General features: G+C 34.3%; 3 protein-coding genes across 4 annotated transcripts; 1 reads left to right on the top strand and 2 right to left on the bottom strand.

Annotated features, from left to right (window-relative positions):
* The first annotated feature begins 902 nt into the window (after positions 1-902).
* Positions 903-6,407, top strand: LOC105345686 (uncharacterized). The gene is made up of 11 exons (XM_011453921.4): positions 903-1,029; positions 1,159-1,191; positions 1,673-1,749; positions 3,482-3,553; positions 3,647-3,776; positions 3,930-4,024; positions 4,336-4,407; positions 4,503-4,650; positions 4,861-5,223; positions 5,370-5,936; positions 6,309-6,407. Exons 1-11 carry the CDS (start codon positions 999-1,001, stop codon positions 6,359-6,361), a joined length of 1,641 nt encoding a protein of 546 aa, XP_011452223.2. The 5' UTR covers positions 903-998; the 3' UTR covers positions 6,362-6,407.
* A 4,501-nt stretch (positions 6,408-10,908) lies between these two features.
* Positions 10,909-18,779, bottom strand: LOC105345685 (uncharacterized). Of its 2 annotated transcripts, XM_011453919.4 has the most exons (13): positions 16,905-18,779; positions 16,723-16,761; positions 15,968-16,047; positions 15,002-15,073; positions 14,721-14,832; positions 14,130-14,221; positions 13,957-14,031; positions 13,577-13,679; positions 12,634-13,416; positions 12,344-12,464; positions 12,012-12,229; positions 11,337-11,460; positions 10,909-11,137 (listed from the first exon to the last, which is right to left on the bottom strand). In XM_011453919.4, the coding sequence occupies exons 1-13, from the start codon at positions 16,924-16,926 to the stop codon at positions 10,957-10,959; spliced, it is 2,022 nt and encodes a 673-aa protein (XP_011452221.3). In that variant the 5' UTR covers positions 16,927-18,779; the 3' UTR covers positions 10,909-10,956. The 2 variants fall into 2 exon arrangements, with proteins under 2 accessions (XP_011452221.3, XP_034302524.2); XM_034446633.2 differs by lacking the exon at positions 16,905-18,779 and having other exon boundaries at positions 15,964-16,047; positions 16,723-16,752.
* Positions 18,780-21,048: 2,269 nt separating this feature from the next.
* On the bottom strand, positions 21,049-22,519 carry LOC105345684 (neuronal acetylcholine receptor subunit alpha-3-like). The gene has a single exon (XM_011453918.4). It carries the CDS (start codon positions 22,517-22,519, stop codon positions 21,305-21,307), a length of 1,215 nt encoding a protein of 404 aa, XP_011452220.3. The 3' UTR covers positions 21,049-21,304.
* Positions 22,520-23,030: the final 511 nt, after the last annotated feature.

Genomic DNA, 23,030 nt, shown 5'->3' with positions numbered 1-23,030 from the left:
ACTAATCAGCCAGATGATTCTTTATAATTGTTAAGATTTGGCCCCAGGACAATTCTATGGCCTCACGAGAAGGTTCAGAGTTTGATGTACGTTTATATCCCATATATAAACTATTGTTAAGGATCTTTTTTAGATCTGCAATACTCAACATATGATATGACTATAAAATCATCCTGTTAGAAAAGGGACTAATGATTATAAGCATAAGAATATCCAGGGGAAAATGGATTTTATTTATACAGGATTTACATGAATTATTGTACATTGTCCAGATAGTTTGTATTATGACTCCATTGAGCTGATTTTATCATACCGCTTGTTCCTCAGGTGAGCGATGTGGCCCATGGGCCTCTTGTTTGGGTTTTTTTTACAGGATTTTAAGACAATTAAATTGAGGTTAGAAATTCTGAATATCCTATAGAAAAATTATTTCCCCTTATGTCAATTTTTTTTAAAATAAAAATAACGGTGAACGGTTAGATACACCAATAACAAAAGTAAATAAAAAACGTAAGCAAAACAGCAATGGTCTACCATGAGACAGTTTTGAACTTTTGGGAAAATAAAATAATCCTAGCAGTTACAAAAAATGCCACCTTTGCATGGTCATAAAATGTATACAGGGAAATTTTCGTCCCCGTTTTATTTTCGCTCCTTTCGCCCTTATTGTCAGCATGCGAATTTAAGACTGGGCGAATTTCAATGTTTCAAATCATATCTTTTTGGAGATACCGTGTCTGGACAAATTCAAGACACGATGAAACTGTTTGCAAGTGTAGAGGGGCGAAAATAACTAGTATATTCGAGAGAGTGAACTCGAAATAATGAATTACAGCAAGAATAATAAAAGATGATCAACGATTTTCGTCGACAGACACAGACAATATCACATGTACTAAGATGTCTGTAGATCCCTTCAGAGTGTCAGTAAGGTCAGCAGTGTGACGATAAGGAACAAGGCTAACACACAACTTACATTGGACAGCTCCTTATTCTTCATGGCTGGTTTTCGGGTAATCCATTTTGCTGGTACGTTCAGCATTGCAAATACTCAAGTGTATTATATTTATCAATTAGCGGGCTAAATCTATTACATAATGTACGATATTTCATACGAATCTGTTAGAATATGGTGGTTATTCTGCTATTTCTTTTTAGTTCTGAGCCTTGCTGTCATAACTGTAGTAGAAGGTATGCTAAATATACTTGTGTTCATCCCTTCATTATGTAATGATATTATACCTTAAATCTGCCGATTAATCCCAAGGCAAATACAAATTTTTCTAGAAATATTACTGAAGATTTGGTGATGGACAAACAACTTAAGTCCACTTCTATCTTTCAAACAAATCAAATACTAAGTATGGTCAGTGCCAACAATTAAATGTTAGACCTTCGTCAGAAGCAAGTCATGCTTCTATCACAATAAGATGTTTCGATATCAAGGAAAGTGAATTGGAATTTGCCATGTTTATGAAAAAGTTTCAAGAATGGCGAACTACAGTGAGCATTTCCAATTTATGACATAACGTCAAGTTTTTGGTAACTTGTAACATTTTACCAGAAATAGGTTCTGTTTAGTTAACATGCACATAATTAAACTCTATCGACATATTTATGCAATGCATAATAACGATTGTCACTTTAAGATAATCATATTTCCTTAACACAGGGTTACAGTGTTTCCAATGTACCGGTGTATCAGAACCAAAGGACTGCACCACCGTCGGTAACTGCTCTGATCATTACGTGAGTAGCCAGCCGCCATCTTACTTATTCCAATTTTAAATAGAATTGTTAAGCTAATCAACACGAATGATAACTAGAAATGATTACAAAGCTATCATTGTTCAGCGTTAACTGGTCTCCTCAAAAGTAAGAATTGGTCAGCTCAAGGTCAGGACGATGAATAATGGGTCAAGCCAGGACTAACACGGCGAAGGTTAATGGGTCAAGACAGGACTAAAATATCGAAGGATAATGGGTTAGGTCAGAACCATATGGGCTTAATCAGTACACCAATGTTAAGGGTAACGATTTAATTCAGATGTTGATGATTCAGTAAAAATTAGCGGGCTGAATAAAGAACTTCATAATGAAGGTCAAATGAAGGAATTCATAATGAAGGTAAACGGTTGAACGAAGAACTTTATGATAAAGGTTAAACTTAAGAACTTTATAATAAAAGTACTTCATATTGCAGGTTAACAGTAAAATGAAGAACTTCATAATGAAGGTTAACGGTTAAATAAAGAACTTTAAAACGAATCTCATCGGTAAAATAAAGAACTCCATAATGAAGGTTAACAGTTGAATGAAGATCTTTATAACAAAGGTAAAATGAAAAACTTTATAACGAAGGTAAAATGAAGAACCTTATAATGAAGGTAAAATGAAGAACTTTATAACGAAGGTAAAATGAAGAAATTCATACTAAAAGTTAACATTTGATTCAGTTGACTTTATCATTAAAGTCAACTGAAGAACTTCATAATGAAGGTAAAAGGTTAAATGTAAACTTCATTATCAAGGTTAACGGTTTATTAAGGAACTTTATTATGAAGGTTTTAACTAAAGAACTTCACATTGAAGGTTCTTCGTAGTGAAGATTAACGATTAAACAAGAAATTAATAATGAAGGTTAACGATTGAATAAAAACATTATATGAAGGTTATCACTGAATAACTTCCAAATGAAGGTACTTCATAATGAAGGATAACGGTTTAAAAAGAACTTCATACTACGGTTAAATAAAGAACTTCGACATGAAGGTTTACAGTAAATAAACAAATTCATAAAGAAAGTTATCCGGATAAACAAAGAACTTCGTAACAAAGGTTAACGGTTAAATAAATAACTTGGGGGTTAAATAAAGTGCTTCATTTTGAAGATTAACGTGTCAGATCAGAATGGTGAAAGTAAAAACGGGACAGATCAGAAAAACAAGAATGCGAGAGGTTCAAATCAGGATAACGTATAAGCAGGTCAACGTCCAAATCAACTGTAAAGATAACTGTAGGCTATAGAAATACTAGTACGCTTATTTTTACCCGTTGTTATTTTCTTATCCTCTGTTAAAGTTTACGAAAAATTTTGAAAATTACGAAACTTATTTTGAAAGTCAGCTTCTCACATTCTAATTCTTTCAGGTAAATAAATCTTTTTTAAACTGTTCAAACTGACTAAGACGGGATTTACATGCTCTTCAAGCATTTGGTTCATCTGACCCATTTTCTAGACACAAAATCCCTTTACTTATATCGGACCCCCCAACCCCAACCCCCAACCCCCCCCCCCCCCCCAAAAAAAAAAAACAACAACAACCCCCAGATCATTTTGTATTTGAAAATATTACATGAATTTTCAGTATTTGAAAATAAATGGTGTGTTAGTCCACAAAGTAATATTTAAAATCAGATTTAGAATCCCGAAACAGTTTTGTAATAACGTTTTGAGCATTATGATTTTCTATCGTTACAGCAATGTTTCACTGATTTTTACGTGACTGAACAAGGATTTTTGTACTACGACTTGGGTTGTCGTATCGAAGATGTAAGTGCAACATAAATTGTTTTTAAACACATAATTCCGCGTTTATGATGATTTGCCAATCACAAGCTCTGCTCATATGCAACGTATTTACAGACTTGCCGGGTTTTGAATGGTCGAAAACGAGCAGTGGCCAATCCTGCAAAAAGACAGTTTGAAAACCTGCATCTGTGTGAAGAGTGTTGTACGACCGACTTCTGCAACAGACAAGGATGCCCTGACAAAAGTATTCTACTTATTTCGATATGAATTATTATAGTACTATATATCTAGAGCGCTTTGCTTAATTAACGAGTACTTGGTATCGTACACGATGAATATTTAAATAAATAAATCAGTGTTTATGAAAGAGTTTAAAAAAAAATTGGTTTACTTGTAGCTGTAAACTTGGTCAATAGCACCGTTTGCTTGAATTGCGCAGACGCAGAAAATCCCGGAAATTGTGACACAGTTGACGTCTGTAATTATGATGAGGTAAAGAGAGAGAGAGAGAGAGAGAGAGAGAGAGAGAGAGAGAGAGAGAGAGAGAGAGAGAGAGAATTTTCATTTTTCCAGGTCTGTGTCTAGGATAAAACAATACGAATTGATTTTGTAATCATATCATCCATAACTATTTCAATATATTCATATATTTAATTGTACACTTACTGAAAAATATATAGATATAAGAAATAAGGAATCATTCTTTTGACAACGCCCGACCGTATTTGATCACCTCATAATATTCGAAGAGTGGCTCTTTATTCCTTGAATGAAACTTCCATGCTTTTCTGTTTTATTTAAAGATTTGTTTGGCTACACTGGTCCTCACCGAGAATTTTCAGGAAAGGTACCAATTACGGTGTGAAAAGAAACATGTAAGTACATGTAGTGTAAAGTATAAACAATGACGAACTCTTCTGTTACAGTAACCGTTGTTGACAAGTTTTAGTATGTCCGATTTTCTCCTTAGGTTTGCCAGGATTCACTCTCCGGCCAGTTTCATGGGCATCCCAAATCAGCACCGCTTCCATTTGGCAAGAGACAGTTCACGTTCCCCTTGACTGAGTGCGAGTACTGTTGTGACAAAAGCTTCTGTAACAGCAAAGAATGTGTCAAAGGTTACCAATCAATTACGTAGATGAATCTAATCATATATCTATTTCAATCAATTGATGTAATTAATAAGCAGATCAATTTGTAAAACAATGAATTTTATTTTTGATGAACGCGATTACGTTAATGAACATTATGATCGACATTTATAAACTAGAAACTCGTGTGTTGATTTACATGACAATGTTCCTTAAAGTCACTAAGAACTCTTACAGGAATGCCAACAACAACAACTCACAAACCTACGACAACAACTCACAAACCTACGACAACAACTCATAAACCAACAACAACAACTCATAAACCAACAACAACAACTCATAAACCAACAACAACAACTCATAAACCAACAACAACAACTCATAAACCAACGACAACAACTCACAAACCTACGACAACAACTCACAAACCTACGACAACAACTCACAACCCTACGACAACAACTCATAAACCAACAACAACAACAACTCATAAACCAACAACAACAACTCATAAACCAACGACAACAACTCATAAACCAACGACAACAACTCATGCGACAACTACAACAAAATTAACAACAACTACTACTATCCCAGGTAAAGCCTGATATTAATAGAATTAATATTTTTTGCTTACATTATCACTTCATTACTTTATATCATAACACACGGAACAATAGTGATAATTTTGATAAAAGGTTCATTCATATTTTTAGAAATTTTATGATTTATTCAAATTCCAGTTTGTGGTCCCAAATCAGCAGATATTATTTTTGCTTTGGATGCTTCGGAGAGTTTAACCGCTGCCGATTTTGAAATTGAGAAGGAGTTTGTTTATAATTTTACCAAACAGTTTAAGATTGGAAGAGACAATGTCCAGTTTGGAGCCATAACGATAGCAGACCAACCTCATCCAGATTTCTATTTAAATACCTACCATGACCGACGTCATCTTTTAGATAAAATTCAAAGCCTCGTTTTCCTTCAGTCGGGTACAAACACAGCTGACACTCTCAAAATCATCCATGATGAGATGTTCAAAGGCGGCCATGGCGGGCGTCATTCCGCCTCGCGCATCGTAGTAGTTCTAACAGACGGTATGTCAAAGGACACCAACAGAACCAGGGAAGAGGCTCATAACTTGCAAAAAGTTGCCACTGTCCATGCAATAGGAATAGGATCTCTAGTAAATAACGAGGAGTTGGCGGCCATAGACTCCAACAGAAAACCGGGTACTGTAACGGGATTTGACGTCCTTCATACGATGGGGGATTACCTGATGGAGATAGCGTGCCCAGGGACACACACAGGTATAGCGTGATGACTCAAATATACGAGTACTGGCCCCGCCGTTACCGACGTTCCTCAAGTCAATACTCAGACCTAAGTCGGAGAGTTTTTACTTCAAATTCATGGTTTTTTCCAATTAAGGATTTGAGTTGAGGACAGAGTTGGGTGATATAAAAATTTTGGTAACGGCGGGGCCAGGGCATATTTGATTTATAACATTTGTTGCCAAACCTTTGATTTCATTTTTCTGTTTGTTTAACATTTCTTGTGTTAATGCAAATAACTTTCTAAAGGTTTTTTAGGTTTAGTTATTACCACTATGATGACATGTTCATAAATGGATCAAAACTGCAAATTCATGATCGAACTAATTTTATTTTTTGGGTTTGTAGGTTCGCATGCTTCGCATGGTTCTCATACTCATATCACGTCAGTTGTTGGATAATGATGATCTACTGATGACGTAAAGTTAATAAAGCTGCAGTTCTTACTCCTGGCGTTTTCTTCTTGTTATTTTCCATGTCAGATCACAAAGATTAAAATCTGTTTGTCTGACCATCGCATTGCAAGAATGTGACAAATGTCGGTTGATTGCATTTGTTGGGTAGTTCAAAATATTTAAGGGAATGTGTACTTTATTCTTACACGAGTATTGATGAAATTTTACGGTCATCTTTTTCTTTGATACGTCAATGAAAACAATTTTTTCTTCAAACCAAAATGTCATGCACAAGTCTAGTTTTAGGCACCGTTGCACCTTCCAAGAGTTTTATATACAGAAACACCTAATGATAGCGTTAACTTGAGATTAAAATTGGAGAACCCTAAGATAGACCCACCCTTTTAGAAATTTGAGTCATACCAAACCTTTTTTTTTTAATTTGAACAGTTAAACAACTTATAAACTGTTTAAAGAGGCCAACCAATTACTTTGTATACATCTGCACGTTTTTTTTCCCTATAGTGAGCTCACAAGGTACAAGAATTCAACAGCCAAAATTTTAATATAATGAAGCATGGGATGAAAGTTTATTATTTTTTATTTTTTTTTTTACAAAAGTTCATCTAAATTGACCAGCTAGTTTTTGTTTGATAGTCTCTTGAACCCTCATATTGTTTGATATAGTTTTACAAGTTGTTCTTACAAATACTTGAAAACATTAAAATATGCCAAGAAATAAGAAAATTCAAAGACTTCTAGAGTCGTTGTGAAACATAAATGTGATGTCTTATTTCTACACAAATCAGATATGAAAATGTAATGTGATAAAAGAATAATTATGTGACTTAAAGAACTCTTTTATCTAAAATGTGTTGGGTATAATGAAACCAACTGTGCACTTTCTATGACCAATATAGAAAAACAAGTACATTTTGTACATGTTCAATATCTATGCTGTTTAGATAAAGTCCAGCACGACATGTCACGGATGTTAAAGGGCACATAGTTTGTGTAGTTAGAGTATTGAACTCATTTCACTGTTTTCTAAAACTGTATAGCATTAAAGCCAATTCAAATTATTTTACTAGCATTCAAAATAATTCAATTTATTTAACTTACTACGCCATTTCATGTGTATAAAAATGTAAATATAGTTAAAATCATTCATGTACAATTAGACAAACAAGGTTCAGCATAAATGATATGAAATAATTAAGCGAAAAACAGGTCAGAAGAAAATTATTCAGAAATTTCAATATTTTAGCCTTAAAAACGTGTTAGGTTAGGACACATAATTTTTTCTAAAGATACTGAGCAAAAATCATTTGCTCAGGAGCAGGAATGGGGTATTGGTAATTTGTAATGGTAATTGAGTGTATTTAATTACAAATTTTGATGTTATTGTAAGTAATGTGTAATTGGCCAAATTTTAAATTACATGTAATGGTAATTTAATTAATTACTTTCAAAAGAGGCATGTAATTGCAATTACTTTTCAATTACTTTCAATTACACACTGATTTTCATATAAATATGAAGCTGTCCACTACCCAATGTTCCCCACACTATCAATGGTACAAGATCAAGTTAGGAAGAGTAGTTAAAAAGCATTGAACTATTATTATATATATCATACTAAATATTTTTCAGAATGAATTTTTACAGTGATTTAATATTTAATCATTAGTTTCCCAAATTTAATTAAGTACATGTATTTGATGATTTGCTTGATCTCTTTTTTCTTAAAAATACTTATTTCCCTTCTAATTAGAAAAAATTAGTGTGTCAATTATCATTGAGTTAGATTAAAACAGCACTGTTTAATTTACAAACAAAATCAGTGTTATCGAAATTATATAAACTATCAAGTCATGCTTTGTAATTAATTGATAGCCTAAAATACATAGAGCTAAAATGCATGGCTTCAAATGGGTTTTAAGTTTTTGATGCCTTACATGTCCACAGGGTGTGTTCCCTTATTGCAAACATTTGATAATTAGGTATAAAACAACAGGTGTGAATTGTGTTTTGATAACAATTATAGTCTGTCCTCTACCCGAGATTAACCTGTACTTTGGCATTGTATTTATAAAGAAAAAAATAGTGTATAAAAATGCAAAGGGGAAAGTTTTCATTTAATAGTTTTGCATGTAGGAATTACTTTAGTTAACATAATAGGTGTAGGTTAGGGGATTTGACTTTCAAATGTTGATTGAATATTAAGGTGGGTGGGACACCTCCATATTGTGACTATCGGTACCTTCGTTTTGAAATAATCAATAAAACCAAATTTATATTTTTTCTTACCAAAAATTGTTTCTTATCAAAGTAGTTAGCAAATTCTCAAACAGTGAAAGTATTTTGATTATGACGAAATTTTATTCACATTATAGACATACAATTTTTGCTCAGGAGGTACATGCATCATGTTCTGCCCACGGGATGATAAGTCGTGCGCACGAAAATTTAGCCACGCATCTTTGAAAAAGAGTACTCTTATATTCTAAATGTACCATCGTAGTAAGAACAAAGCCTAAAGTATTACTATTTTTAGATACATGAATAAGCTTTAAAATTGCAATGCAAAATATGTCATTTGTCTTGAATTACATTTAACTATTAAAATCAAGTATCCAAACAATGTATTTACACGTGTCACAAATAACTTTTCAATGTAACCTTTAGAACATCATGCTAAATATCAATTTTATCATACAAGTTGTGTATATTCCGATTGAAACTGTGGAATTTTCCAAAAAAGAGTTTGGATGCTCATAAAAAAAAGGAAAATAATTTCAAAAGTGTTTTCCAAATGAAAAAAAAAATGAAAAGATATATCAGTGTATAGAATATTGCAAAAAATATGAAAACAAAAACGATTTTACATTTTATAAATACTATGGAATTTGTAAATTCAGTTATACAATTTTATTATATCAATGATTATACAAAAGCGTATTAAAACTTGAAACAAGAAATCTATAGATTTTCGTTTCATCCAGGGAGAAATTTGACGGTGTCCTTTTTGTGCTGAATAAAAGGCAAGTGTATAATATGTTCGATGCTAAAATGTTGACTGTAATAAGTTTGGCAATATTTGTAAGACGAAAGACGATTACAGACCCACCAAATTTTATCTGTTACGCTACTTTAATCAGTAAAGCAGATGCCAAAGGTTCCTACAATAATCAAAGTACTGAAGTACTGTCGGGAGTTGATTTTTTTATTATTATCAATTTTAAAATCAACGATGTTATTTGGCCTGGCAAGTAGTTTCTAATCATGCACATATTTATAACCCCATATGAATCATGTTGTGTAATATTTAAAGATAGAATTAATTCCATCAAACTGTGTATCAGTAATCAAAATGTTTCTAAAATTGTACACGTCTGGATCCGAGCAATATTGAACTCTAGTCTCGTTCAACCAGACGCTCGGTTGTCTCCGTTAATATCCGACTAGCAAGAGAGAATATTTGCTTGTCGGAGATTTAGGGATACAGCCGAGCGTCTGGTTGAACAAGACTATATTGAACTCTGGCGTAGGAATACATACAACTACAAAAAAAGCAACAACAATTAAATTGTTCGTACTATATAAAATCTTACTATTTTCAAGGTATTCATAAATACGTTTTTTGAAAAACAATGGTACAACATACAGAACACAGAATGTATCTATTATTTTCAAGATCTAAGTCTTGTCAGCGGTGATGATTTGTGCTTAGGTCCAAACACTGTTTCACTTTCGGTTAGCCAGAGTAACTGCATAGGAAAGTTGATTTAAATCAACTCACAAAAATGGTTACGTTTATAGGATTCTGTATGAGTTTCGCCCTCCCATCTTTACTTAATTGCCCGCGCTTACATAGACCTTCATCTAGAAAATAATGATAACCAAATGAAAAACAAATAATGAATACAATAACACAATTACCATTATCATGCAGGATCATTCCTTACACTCAACAACAAAAAATATAAGAGGAATAGGGGAAAAAAACCCAAAAGAGGCCCATGGACCGCATTGCTCACCTGAAGAACACTTCCTATATCTCTTTTTAAATCTTTTAAAATTATGAAGGTCTTTTTAAATATCATAAAACGATAAACAAAAATTAATTTCTTTTGTATTTACACACCATGATACACAATAAATACCGGATAACATTTAAAATTCTTTGCATTTGCGTTCATTTCAGCGGAGAAAGTAACTCCATCGCAATCTTAACAAACGCACAACCATTCTTTAAAACTCCTGGAGATTTCAATCAGACAAGCAGTCGTTCGGTACAGCTCAAGAGCTCGTAACTCGATAAGCATCTTTTCAAGTACCGCTTATAAAAACCCTATAAAATAAACTGTTCTTGTAAACCTAGGTTAAATGACTGATAACCATTCGAACCTAACTACCCATCAAAACCTTCAACTCCAGCCCAAAACTACTACTGGTGTTTCCACAAAAGAAAATGGTTTTATTTTTATTCACATAGATTCAACCGAAATCAATTATATACATATGTACGGCATAAACCAAAACCTGAAGCGTTGAATAACGTATATTTATTTCTCAGCATTAGTTTACCAACGCGAAAGTCATTCTTTGTACAAAGTGTCCGGGGGTGGCCTCGCGTGTTCATTACATAATGAAGAGGTACAACAAAACGTGCACTCTAGCTGCATGTTCTCAGAAATGTGTTCATGGAACAGGGAGCACAGTAGCTGATGTCTAGAGCCCTCGTAGTATTGGTCGTGACATTCTTGTTTCGTACCACATCTGTTAGGTCAAAATGCAAGCACCAATGAATTAGCAAACTTTTCTGATAAACAGTTAAAATATACCGTAAAAGAACCAGTTCTTAGGAAATAGAACGAGAGATATAAAGAAATTAAAGATCAACGCATTGACTCTAAATAACTGCACTTGTAAACGTTTATAAATGGTAACTATAAATAACAACTAACTACCCACTCACCGTTTTGATACGTGCGATACACCCCACTGAGAGTTGCTGTAATGATTTAGACAATATGGGGTACTTCCGGTACACGTTGACAAAGTTCCGGCGCCTTGACAATCATCACATACGTAACAATCAGCTAGGAAATTTATGCATAAAGTATCAACGATTGTTTCCATTTTTTTTGTTAAAAAAATATATCAATAATAAGTTAATCATTAATTTTAAAAATCACAAAAAATGAGTAAAATCATAAGCATTTTACACTTTTTACATTGGCTAGCAATATCGAGAGGACCGGAAGTTATAGTAGATCGAATATTTTTGAAACGTTTCTGTACAGTGCGGTAAACGATTCCTTTATGTCATCAAAAATATTCTACCTTTCGAGTGAGAAAAACATTTATTAAACTGTCGTGATTAACAAACGACTGGGGAATTTGAAGCAAGGCACCGGGAAATCAATGGCGGCTTGTTAGCCCTCATCTCCCCTATTATACTAAATACGTGCACCCTCTTTTTTGTTGCTCAGATTGTGTCAAAGCCCTAGCTAGTACATAAAGGTTGACATCAATCAGAGAAATCTCAAGGTATTAATCGTACAACCTTAGTCTACTGTCCAACTGATATGGTACAAAACAATTCATCGTCTTTTAAAAAGTAATCATGGATGAATTAAAGAGAAATTACTTGTTTTGACTGGAGGATTGGTGATAGGGTTGGGTGGAATTACTGTTGGGAGATATGGACTGTCAGGGGATGCCACTGTGTCCCGGTTACAGAGCTCTCCAGTGCAGCAATAAGAACACATGAAATCGGCGAAGTATTTGTGGGAAGACGAGTACGTGCGACAGTAGAAGGAGGAGGACTCTCGCGGCATCCAATAGCATTCACCGGCGCTTGCGCAACTAAAGAGAAAAAACATTTCAATACAACGTATCTGTAATTATGATAATTTTGAAAAATAACAATCTCATTAGCTGATGATATTAAAATAGATATAACTGATTTTGATTAATTACACTTTTTCGACCTCGGTTTTTCCATTTACATAATTTGTCAAGCTATTGAGACAGTATGGAGCTTCGTCCGAACAACCAATGACGGACTGAGTGTCCGAGTCCTTGCTAGAGCTGTAACACCCTAAATATAAACATATAAAAATCTATAAATGCTTCATAATATTTACAAAAAGAACCTATGTGACAATGCCATGTACATTCATTTTTCAAATGATTCCATTTTCATGGTATAAAACACAAGGTATACAAATGAACAACATAACGCGGAAATAACATGTAGATATACTTGCTGTTGGCTGGGGGCTCTGTTGTCGTTGTAGGTATTGTTGTTGTTGTTGTCTGTGAAGTTGTTGTCGGTTTTGTTGTTGTCGGCATAGTTGTTGTCGATATAATTGTTGTCGGTGTAGTTGTTGTCGGTTTTGTTGTCGTCGGTGTAGTTGTTGTCGGTGTAGTTGTTGTCGGTTTTGTTGTTGTAGACATTGTTATTGTGTTTGGGACATGAGTTAACGTGCTTGGTACATTTATCGTACTTTGCGTTGCTTGCGTGTGTATTGACGATTGCGTAAGCTGAACTGTTGTAGGGCTATGCTGTTGAACCGATGTTGGAATGTGTTGTTGCGCCGTCGTTGGTGTATGCTGATTTTGTGGTGCTGGAGTGTGTTGCTCGACTGATGGTGTATGTTGCTCGACTGTCGGAGTGTGCTGCTCTACTGCCGGAGTGTGTTGCTCGACTGAAGGAGTATGTTGCTCGACTGTCAGAGTGTGTTGCTCAACTGTTGAAGTGTGTTGAACAGTTGTTGCGGTCACCAGTGTGGACGAACTTTGTCCTTGTGCTGTGGTTTGCTGTACCAGCGTTGAAGGGGGATTTGTTAAAGTTACTAATGTTTTTGAAGGGACCTGACTTTGTGTATGGTTGTTTGTATACTGTCCACTGTTTGTTTGAGTCGTAGTTAACGTCACAAAAGATAGCGGCACTCTGGTCGTAGAAGTCGTTGTTGCGGCTTCAGTTGGCCTGGTCGTCGAGGTTGTCGTTTTTGTCGTGTGTGTATTTGATAAATTCAAGGGTTTCAAGTCTGCATATATGTTGAGGCACAATATATACTTTATGATATACATCGAAATCAAATTTTATACAAATAAAGACTATTCCACTCTAAATCAATGTTTGAAGATAATATAATCTATGAAGATAATATAATGTATTCAAAAACCATTTATTTCAAATCGACATACCCCAGAACATATTGCAATAATCTGTTTTACAACAATGTCTTTTCATCGCCAATTCTTCCCTCTTCCCAAATATCGGCGGCTGGCGATGAAATATTTCACAGACCTGTCAAAATATACGTCATATTTCATATTTTTTAAATCAAAAAGTTTGGCAAAAAGCAAAAATATGTTCTTTTGAGTAGACTATGTTTTATTTTATAAAAAAAAACTATAAACAAATTTCTTGAAATGTTCAAGAGCCATAATTATTATATTTGATATCTAAACATTTCAAACTAAATAGAATCATCCACGTCACTGGGTTTTACGAGTCACATCGTAACATTTGTACTATACTTAATTTTGTACAAAATAGTAGTAGAAATCTTAGCCAGCTATACCTCGTGGTTCACACAGCTTAAATGAATTCTAGTTTGGTAGGTTTCCGAGTCCATAAACTGATAATACATGCACTCCTATTGAATGTAATGAGAAACAGCATGTAAGTCATCCAAATACTTGAATGTACTCTGTGATGAAAAAAGAACGTGGGAGAATAAACCGACCTACCTACCTGTTCTGGGTTACACAGTGTGGCGTGCTGACACTGGGAGGCGTATTTCTCGTTCTCTGAGCAGCTCATACAAGCTGTCCTCTCTGTAGAACCTACCAAACACACGATCAACTAACATTACTTCCCGAACACTATATTCTTTCCCATTCAGTTCCTCTTTGTGTGTTCAAAATTGTAATATTCCTTACTTATGATAAATTAATCTTATTTATAGTGTAGAATTGTTTCAAATCTAAAATTCGTGGAGCCGACAAATAAAAAAGGATTAAAATGTGTTAGATGTAAGATGTTAGAAGTTTTCAAAGAATATGACAATACGAATATCACATAGCCATTTTTTTACAAAATATTTGTTTCATTTTATTTTTATGCTTTTTTTTTTTAGTCAGATACTACGAAAGAAACAAAAGATGATAGTTTTCACTATATGAGATATTTGTTTCATGGAGGGTAATGTCAAAAGCAAAGAGGGTTCATCCAGAGAATAGCACTCAACATGTATACAAAAAGACATTGATGATGTGACGTTTGATTAACAATATCATATCTATTTCGAGGGTGTAAAAAATAATAATGTGTAAGGTTCCATACCCTGTAATCCATTGCAACCGTCGACAGAACAGCACTGTTGCTGTTTGATGTCACTTCCGGGAGGAAGTTCTCCATATTGGTCAACAGTGGTGGTATGAAGGTTAGAACAATCCTGTCATATACAGATAGTATGATAATATCTTTAAAAGAAATTCATTGAACCAGACATGATTTCACTTAGTGCACTCTCACGAGTGAAGAACCCAACATTACAATTTAACTCTATTTGCTCTAGATCTACAAGTTAAGCAACAAAGACATCGTAGTAAAACAATACTCACCGCGTCGGCCATACATCCGGTGTAAAACCACGGTTGTCCATCGTTTACGGTATAAGTTGTTGTAAAACATTTCTGAGACATTAATATACGTAAGTATGGTGGCATATCTCTGCCCCTTGTGTGCAAGTTATTTTTCTATCAAATATGTTGACATGCAAGATAAATATGTTGACATGCAAGATAATTATGTCAACATGTTGACATGCAAGCAAATTGCAATCAGATAAGAATTATACAAAATCTCAAAAAAATTCAAATATCGCCCACCTGTGACATCCAAGATGCTAGATCCTACCTTATTATGCCGACATGCAACTTATTTATGTTAACATGCAAGATAAATATGCTGACATGCAACTTATTTATGTCAACATGCAACATACTTATGTTTACATGCGAGATAAATATGTTGACATGCAACTTAGTTGTTTACATGCGAGATAAATATGTTGACATGCAACTTATAAGTTGTATGTCAACATAACTATGTTGCATGTCGACATAAATATGTTTCATGTCAACATATTTATCTTGCATGTTAACATAACTAAGTTGCATGTTGACATAAATAAGTTATATGTCGACATAAAGAAGTTGCAAGTTAACATAAAGAAGTTGCATGTTGACATCAACAGGTAGCGTATCTAGCATCTTGGATGTGACTTGTTGGCATTATTTGAGATTTTTTATAACTCTTATTTGATTGCAGTTTTCTTGCATGTCAACATAGTTATGTTGCATGTTGGCATAACTATCTTGCATGTCAACATCTTTATCTTGCATGTTGACATAATTAATAGAAAAATAATTTGCACACAATGAGCAGAGATATGCCACCATACGTAAGACATAAAAAGGTATAACCTAAAAGTTGAATGTCAGTTTACGTGTATATAGTAGACGAAGCAGTGTTATGAAAGTGTTAAAGAACGCAGCTGACGGAAAATCAAAAGTGAACATACCTACCTCTCCGTGGTGACACAACTGGAAGTTGTTACACTGTTGTTTGTCTGTGTGTCCGTGGCAATGAGAGCACAACAGTCGACCTAATACACAGAATCGGGCAAGGTTCATTATATGATTCTACTATAGCAAAGCGTATGCCCCAGTCGCGCCTCATATAGAAAAAACGCGAACGGACGTCCAACGGAAAACAGAAACGGCTACAATACGCAACCCGTTTGTTTCCATTGGTGGAAGTCTACCCTTCCCGTGATGAAAGGTGTTGCGATCAGTGTGGTGTCGCTTAATCTGCCAAGGGTTTGTGGGGAACAGAGTGGACCGAAAACGCTTGGCTAGTGAAGATGTGTAGCCATTTTCACGGTCGTTTGTTGTTTTTTGTCGGTATCGACTCGGATCCAACGGACATAACAACGGTAATAACAAGAAAGAAAACGTCATGTACGAGGCCCCGCCGTCACCAACTTTCCTCAAGCCAATACTCAGCCTCAAATCTGAGGTTTGACCTCAAATTTATGCACTTTTCTTTACAGGATTTGAGTTGAGGAACGAGTTGAAGGATTTGAAAATTTTGGTGACGGTGGAGCCCCTCGTATATGACAGTTACAAATCGCGTATATGTATCCACCGTAAATGGAGAGGGGACGGGCAAACGGATCGGCACTCGCAAGTACTAGTATTATCCGTTGATGTTTTTACTGCTCTTTCTAATATTACTTATGGAAATCTAAAAAAGGATAATTGAAATAGAAATCCCCTACCATTTGGGGCTCCATGCACCACTGATATAAATACCAGAACTGAATAAAATATTGAATGAAAAACTGAAATGAAATTGATTAGACAAAGGAATAGATATATGTATAATTTTAATTTTTTCAGTTAAAAATGAAGTTTTAATATTTAGTAAAAGTGAAGGATACAAAATTACTAAATCACAAACCTCCAAGATAATAAGCGATCATGGCCGACAGATCGAGTAATTGGTAGCCGGAGATAAGAAGTGACCCCTTGGTCTGTGTTAGACTTCAGAAACTTTTGTTGAAGTGCATAAATATCATGAACTTGGTACATACTAAGAAATGAACCGTAGAGAAAGCACACTCCTGCTAGTCTCTCTTTCACATTTTCCGAAGTTAAAAGTTATTAAAAATATCAAACAAGTCAACTATATGCAATAAAATTTTCGTTATTAGATTTCGTATACTGAAACTAATATTACTGTAAAAAGATAATATAAAAAAGGATATGTAGCAAGTAAGACAACTCTTATCACGGTTTTATTAAACACATGTAATACGAACTTAGCGCTCATTCAATGATATTTGGCCAAAAGTAATTTAATTTGTGATTTCATAGCATGTTTTAAGAATAAGATTTTATTTATAACCTCCTTTAAAGCAATATGAGCTGTATTTCTTAGAATTTTATTTTACTTCAAAAACACGCTTGTATGATAAGTTTGCACTTAATTTAAACTCTTATGATAAAAAAGGTTTGAAAGAATTATTAGTTTTCGTCAGAGTAAAGATTTCTCTTCTAAGGAATATATAGCAGATCAATTTTTGTACAGGACGACAATAATTCAATTTTGCTTCATTTAAGGCTTCTTTACGGCTTTTCCAATAAAAATATGTCTAACAGAACTTTAAAAACCATGATATTTTTGTCATTTTAGTTGAAAAGAACATATTTCGTAAAAAAAAAATTCAGCATAAAAATTGCAGCCCATATTGCTTTAACCATTTGATTATTCTAAGTGAGCTTTTATCTTATTAAATGAATACGCCAGCTTCTAAATATGTGTACACATACAAAGACAAACAAATAGGTAATTTAACGCGCATCGTCGGTGACCCACGTGTGATTCACATCGATTCTCTCCAAACTTGTGGACTCAAAACCGTGGTTTGCGACGATGTCATCGAATTCATTCCTTGTTGGTTTCTAATTTTTAAGTAGCTGTCTAGATAAAATGTTCTCATTTTTCATCATAATTATAAGTATGAAACAATTATACATGTGTATTTGGAAAGACATTAAAAGGGAATTGCAAAATTTGGCATTATGTATATTGCTTATTTTGTTATTTTGTTAATTTTATCGATCTCAGTAAAACAATGCCTTTTAGAATCATTACAAAATTGAATAGTGACAAAACATTTAGGTTACCCCTGAGAAATCAACAATTATTTCAATCAATACATAGTCCATATAAAAACCAAGCAGTCGTTACAAAATTCACTTTTTATAATCTGGTTGGGAAGATGTTATTAACAACCGGAATCGTTTCAAAATCGAGCTGTGTAGGACTTGACAATTTCAACTAAAAAGAAACCCAGCTCAAATGAATGATATTTTTTTTGAACATTTTATCAATAGTTACACCAGTAAATATATATATTTAAACAAACAAAAATGAGGATCCTAGTTTTATTCAATAATTTTTGTCGATAAAAATAATTTAGTAATCTCCAGTTATCCTAGAGATGTCTGGCTTTTGGAATTCTTACTCATCAGTTATCAATGTTAATTTTCGCACTTAATCTTAATGTATGTGAGTTATTTAAGAGAAATTCATGCTGAGATGTGTAAATAAAAAGAGAAAATAATAGCTTTTTGTCTCCTTCTCGTGCAGGTGTAAGGGTTGCAGCATTGCAGATATATTCATAAACAATGTATCATTTTCGACGTACGGTTGCCATAACCTTATCGGTATTCTGAAGAAGCAACATAAATCAGCACACTATCGCTTTGTTCGTCACTCGGTACGGTGCTTGCCGTGTATCTGTGGTTACTCTTAAACAGAAACAAATTAAACGACTCCAAAAATCAGTCTAGGTACAAGTTTGCTAATGTAGAGTGTAGCTGCATGTCTGTAGCTCCCGGTATGAAAAAAATTTGGACCAGAGAGTCCATCCGAATTTTTTTTTAGACCGGGAGCTACAGACCTGCAGCTATGAAGGATGTTTCTCTGTTTAAAGAGTTGAATGCTGTAAATGAAATTCAACATTAGGGCAACAGAGTACATGTATCCTCCCATATATAAACAATATTATTATAGTTAGCTCTGTCTTTTCAAATTGCGTAGCACAGGTAAGAGCACCTGCAGATTTTAGTTGCTGTATGATAATGTTGATGGACAGGCTATGTCTAATATTTTTTTCCTGTGCCAGCCCATACACTTGGAAAACGTAATAAGCAAGAACTAAGATTTTTGGAGATGGTTTACAAATCAAACATGATTTAACTCATGATTTTTGAAGTTCTTCTTTCGTAATGTCCGATTACATAATTTTTGGCGAATTCTACTGCTTTTTGTTTGGGTGGATGCTGTATCAAAACATTTCATAATTTTAAAAAGGAGATTTACACCATTTTGGTTGTTTTTAAGGGGGTGAGTTTACAGAAATTGTAACGTAAAATGGTCGCCTGCAAGCATCTACATGCATATCGTAGATCTTATATATGAAATCCAATGTTTGGTTTTAAACATTTAATATTCACACAAGAACTTCTTTCGGAAAGGACACAGACACGTGGAAGTTGTAAACCATCAGGATTTTTAGTTCTTCTTTTCGGTCAATTTAGGGGAGCTTATTTGCTTATAGCAGATATCAATTGTTTATAAAATGATTTAACAATTATGGTACACTGTAGAACAAATGGTTCTCTGAATTAGGATGGTGGGTGGGTTGGAACATATAAATCAACGTCAGAAAGTTAGAATATTGTTAACGAATTGTCAAAATGCAATTCAACATAAGGGCAAAACTCATCACTAGTTAGCTTAAGAATTTTAAATCAGCTGATTCCTCACAGCTGTTTGAAAGTTACATCATATTCGTACCGAAATGTTTTGATTGCATATAATAGATTACTTTGGAAAAGGATGCTTTATAAAATGTTTGATGAATAAAATCCTATCTGGCATCAATTTAAATATTATTTTAACGACAAACATTTATCTTGTGTAACTATCAGCGTTCAGTCGAAATGCGGTTGCAAAGTAGTTTCTTAGAGCTATATTTGCCGTATTCAATGTATGTGTTTATATGTTAATTTTTTTTCATAAGCTACATAATTTTAATAAAACTCTCTCCTAATCATAAAGTTTTTTTCGAACGCATTTAAAATCATTGAAGATTGTCAATGCAAAAGCGTGGTCGGCATTGTTTTAGTGGACCAACGCATTTGGAAGAGAGAGTGAGAGAGAGAGAGAGAGAGAGAGAGAGAGAGAGAGAGAGAGAGAGAGAGAGAGGCCTCCGAAAGGGGTAATATTAACGTTCTTTCTGAAGGAAAGTTTTGAAGGAACAACCTTTTTTGTCAACGTCATTAAATTATTTTCATAAAACTAAATTTTGTAAACAAACTTCTGACGCAATCGCAACTTCTCGGGCCTTTCCGGCAAGCTCGGAAAAACACCTCGAATGTATTACCTAAGCGTCCATGACAACCCCCCTTTTTATAAAACTTGATATAAATACAACACATTTTACGATCTGTTGAGATGTGAGCTATACTTCATTAAAGTAAACGATATACACTAAAATATAACATAGAAGCGACATACAAAACTGTCTAGCCGATACTTATTTTAATGGGAACCGACTCCATTTTGTATAAAATTCTAACACCCGGTGATGTTAATACATTCGAGGTGTTTTTCCGAGCTTGCCGGAAAGGCCCGAGAAGTTGCGATTGACTTCTGACGATCACTTTCATTGTAAATTGTTTATAAATATGCATAACAAATTATCTATTTCACCTTTATAATACCTTAGTACTCATTTAAACAAATGAATAATAATCTGCTGCATTTGTATCAAGGTTTTCTTTTACACAGCTCATCATACTATGATTGGCTTGGTTTCCAACATGGTAATTTTAACGTTACTGCGACATATATAATTTTTACATCCTCGCCATCATAAGAAATTTGAAAAAGACTGTCTTTCAATAATCTGATGTTTCGGAATTGAATAAAAACCTGAATACCATCTTTATTTCTACAATAATGACGTCATATGTGTGAAATAAACAAACCCAAAATCAATTATGCTTAAAATAAATAAAAGCAAACAAAATGGTCAGCCAGTGTGTATTTTTATCTTCGTAAAAATATGTCAACAAATATATGTAACATTCATTTGACACATTAGTCAAATATTGTTTAGTATCTAAATCTACGTTAACACCAAACAAACTGATGTTGCGTTCTTTTCTATCTACTCTCTTTTCAATAATACTATGGAAGATTAGTCAATGAATGTTTCGATACAACTGTATTTATACATGGTGCGGTTACTTAAACTGTGAAATAGATTTAAAAAAAATATGTGTCTAACCCAAGCTCACAGTAACGAAAAACAAAAGTATTAACAGAGTATTAATTGATGCTACAATATATCCAAACACTTTGTCCAATCTGAGGGACAGTTTCTGCCACGGGTCTGTTTCGTCGACTGCACAAAAGAGTCGTTCTCTGTTGTTTGCAGGTCGACTTGCTGATATCTCGTTGTCATTTTTATCATTGTCCACGAGATGCCTGAACATCCATTTGTAAAACCCGTTCATTTTCATGTCCTTTGGCTTGTAGTATATATTGGTGACAAAAACTTCTAGCATAATGGTTAAACCACTCATCAACAGGTGCATGGTCATGAATATACCGAACTTGAACACGTGTTCAGACGATTTGGGGATGTTTGAACTGATCATAGTCATGAATACGGCAAAGGTAAGGAATATCGCCATCGTCATTCCTAATTTCTCCCCGGACTCAACAGGGACAACGAAACACACCATATTTAATACCGACAGTAACAAAATAGGAAGGACAGTGCTGTAGAGATAAAACAAGGGCCTTCTATCAATAACCATGGAAAACTGGAGATCTGTGTAATTCAATTCATCCTCTACCGGAATTTCTGTTACATGTGAGGATACGATGTCCCATTCTTCATTAGGGGAATAATTATCTAAATCTAATATATCGTACTTTTGTACAAGTCTAATATTCTCGTCCACTGAATACCAGGTTCCAATTTTAATCGCACAATTTTGTGTATCAAAAGGATATTGGCTTATATCCACATCACATCCGGTTTTCACTTCCTTGTTCCACCATATTGTAACCTTCCCAGTGTGTTCCAATAACGCCTTTCCGTCTTCCGACCTGACAAGACATTTGTTATTGGTCACTTCGTTGGTAACACAGATATCTGGATTCCAGATCTTTTCAGAGGGAACTATAATGGACTGGATGTTGTTGTACTCGCTCCCGTTCCAGGTCAAGTGTACGTCTGTCCACTCCAGGTCGATCCAGACGGTGGCAGTAAGGGTCTGAGACCTCTCATCCAATGAATGCAGGGCTATTAGATTGACCGATACATTCATAAATAAAGTGTGTTGATATTCTAGTGTTGGTCGTACATCGGGGTTGTAACCGTTGAATAAATTGTCGAAAAGCAGATACTCTGGATGATCATGAGTTTTGCAAAGAGCGATAGTCAAAAGACGTGAACATAGACAAAGATACACAAACGTTCGCCCCATAATCTTCAGCTTCTCTCTGCAGAAAAAGGTTATCACTTTTAGCTCTGCTCTCTCCGTGTTCCCTCTTATACAAGCAGACAACAAATGAAATGCAGTTTAAACTTATGCAACGTATATTTCATCCTTTTTGGATATGCACACGTAGCTTTTTCTTGGAAGTACCTCATGCAAATGAAGATAAGATATTTTTCTCAAAATTTTGTTATTAAAAAAGTGGAGCTTTGAATATCGAGGCGTAACGAATCCCGATTCAGATATCAGTTAAACAATATAATATTCAAACACAATGAATAGAATTCAATACAATATACCGGTAAAAGAGAAAAAAAAAAGATTCATACCTGGTCAAATACTACAGTGTTAAATTTGTTTTTCTTTCTTCCATTAATGAATTCCTTATAATTGATAAAAAACCGTATCTATCTGAAATGCTGACTCTCTGACACAGGGATACACTCGGGCTGACAACTGACAATGATTTTTACTGTAACGCAAAACACGGAATCTCCTA

This window comes from Magallana gigas, chromosome 2 (genome assembly GCF_963853765.1).
Source record: "Magallana gigas chromosome 2, xbMagGiga1.1, whole genome shotgun sequence".
Taxonomy (NCBI): Eukaryota; Metazoa; Mollusca; class Bivalvia; order Ostreida; family Ostreidae; genus Magallana; species Magallana gigas.
Note: the sequence above shows the minus strand (reverse complement) of the source record. Positions and strands in the feature narration are given on the sequence as shown.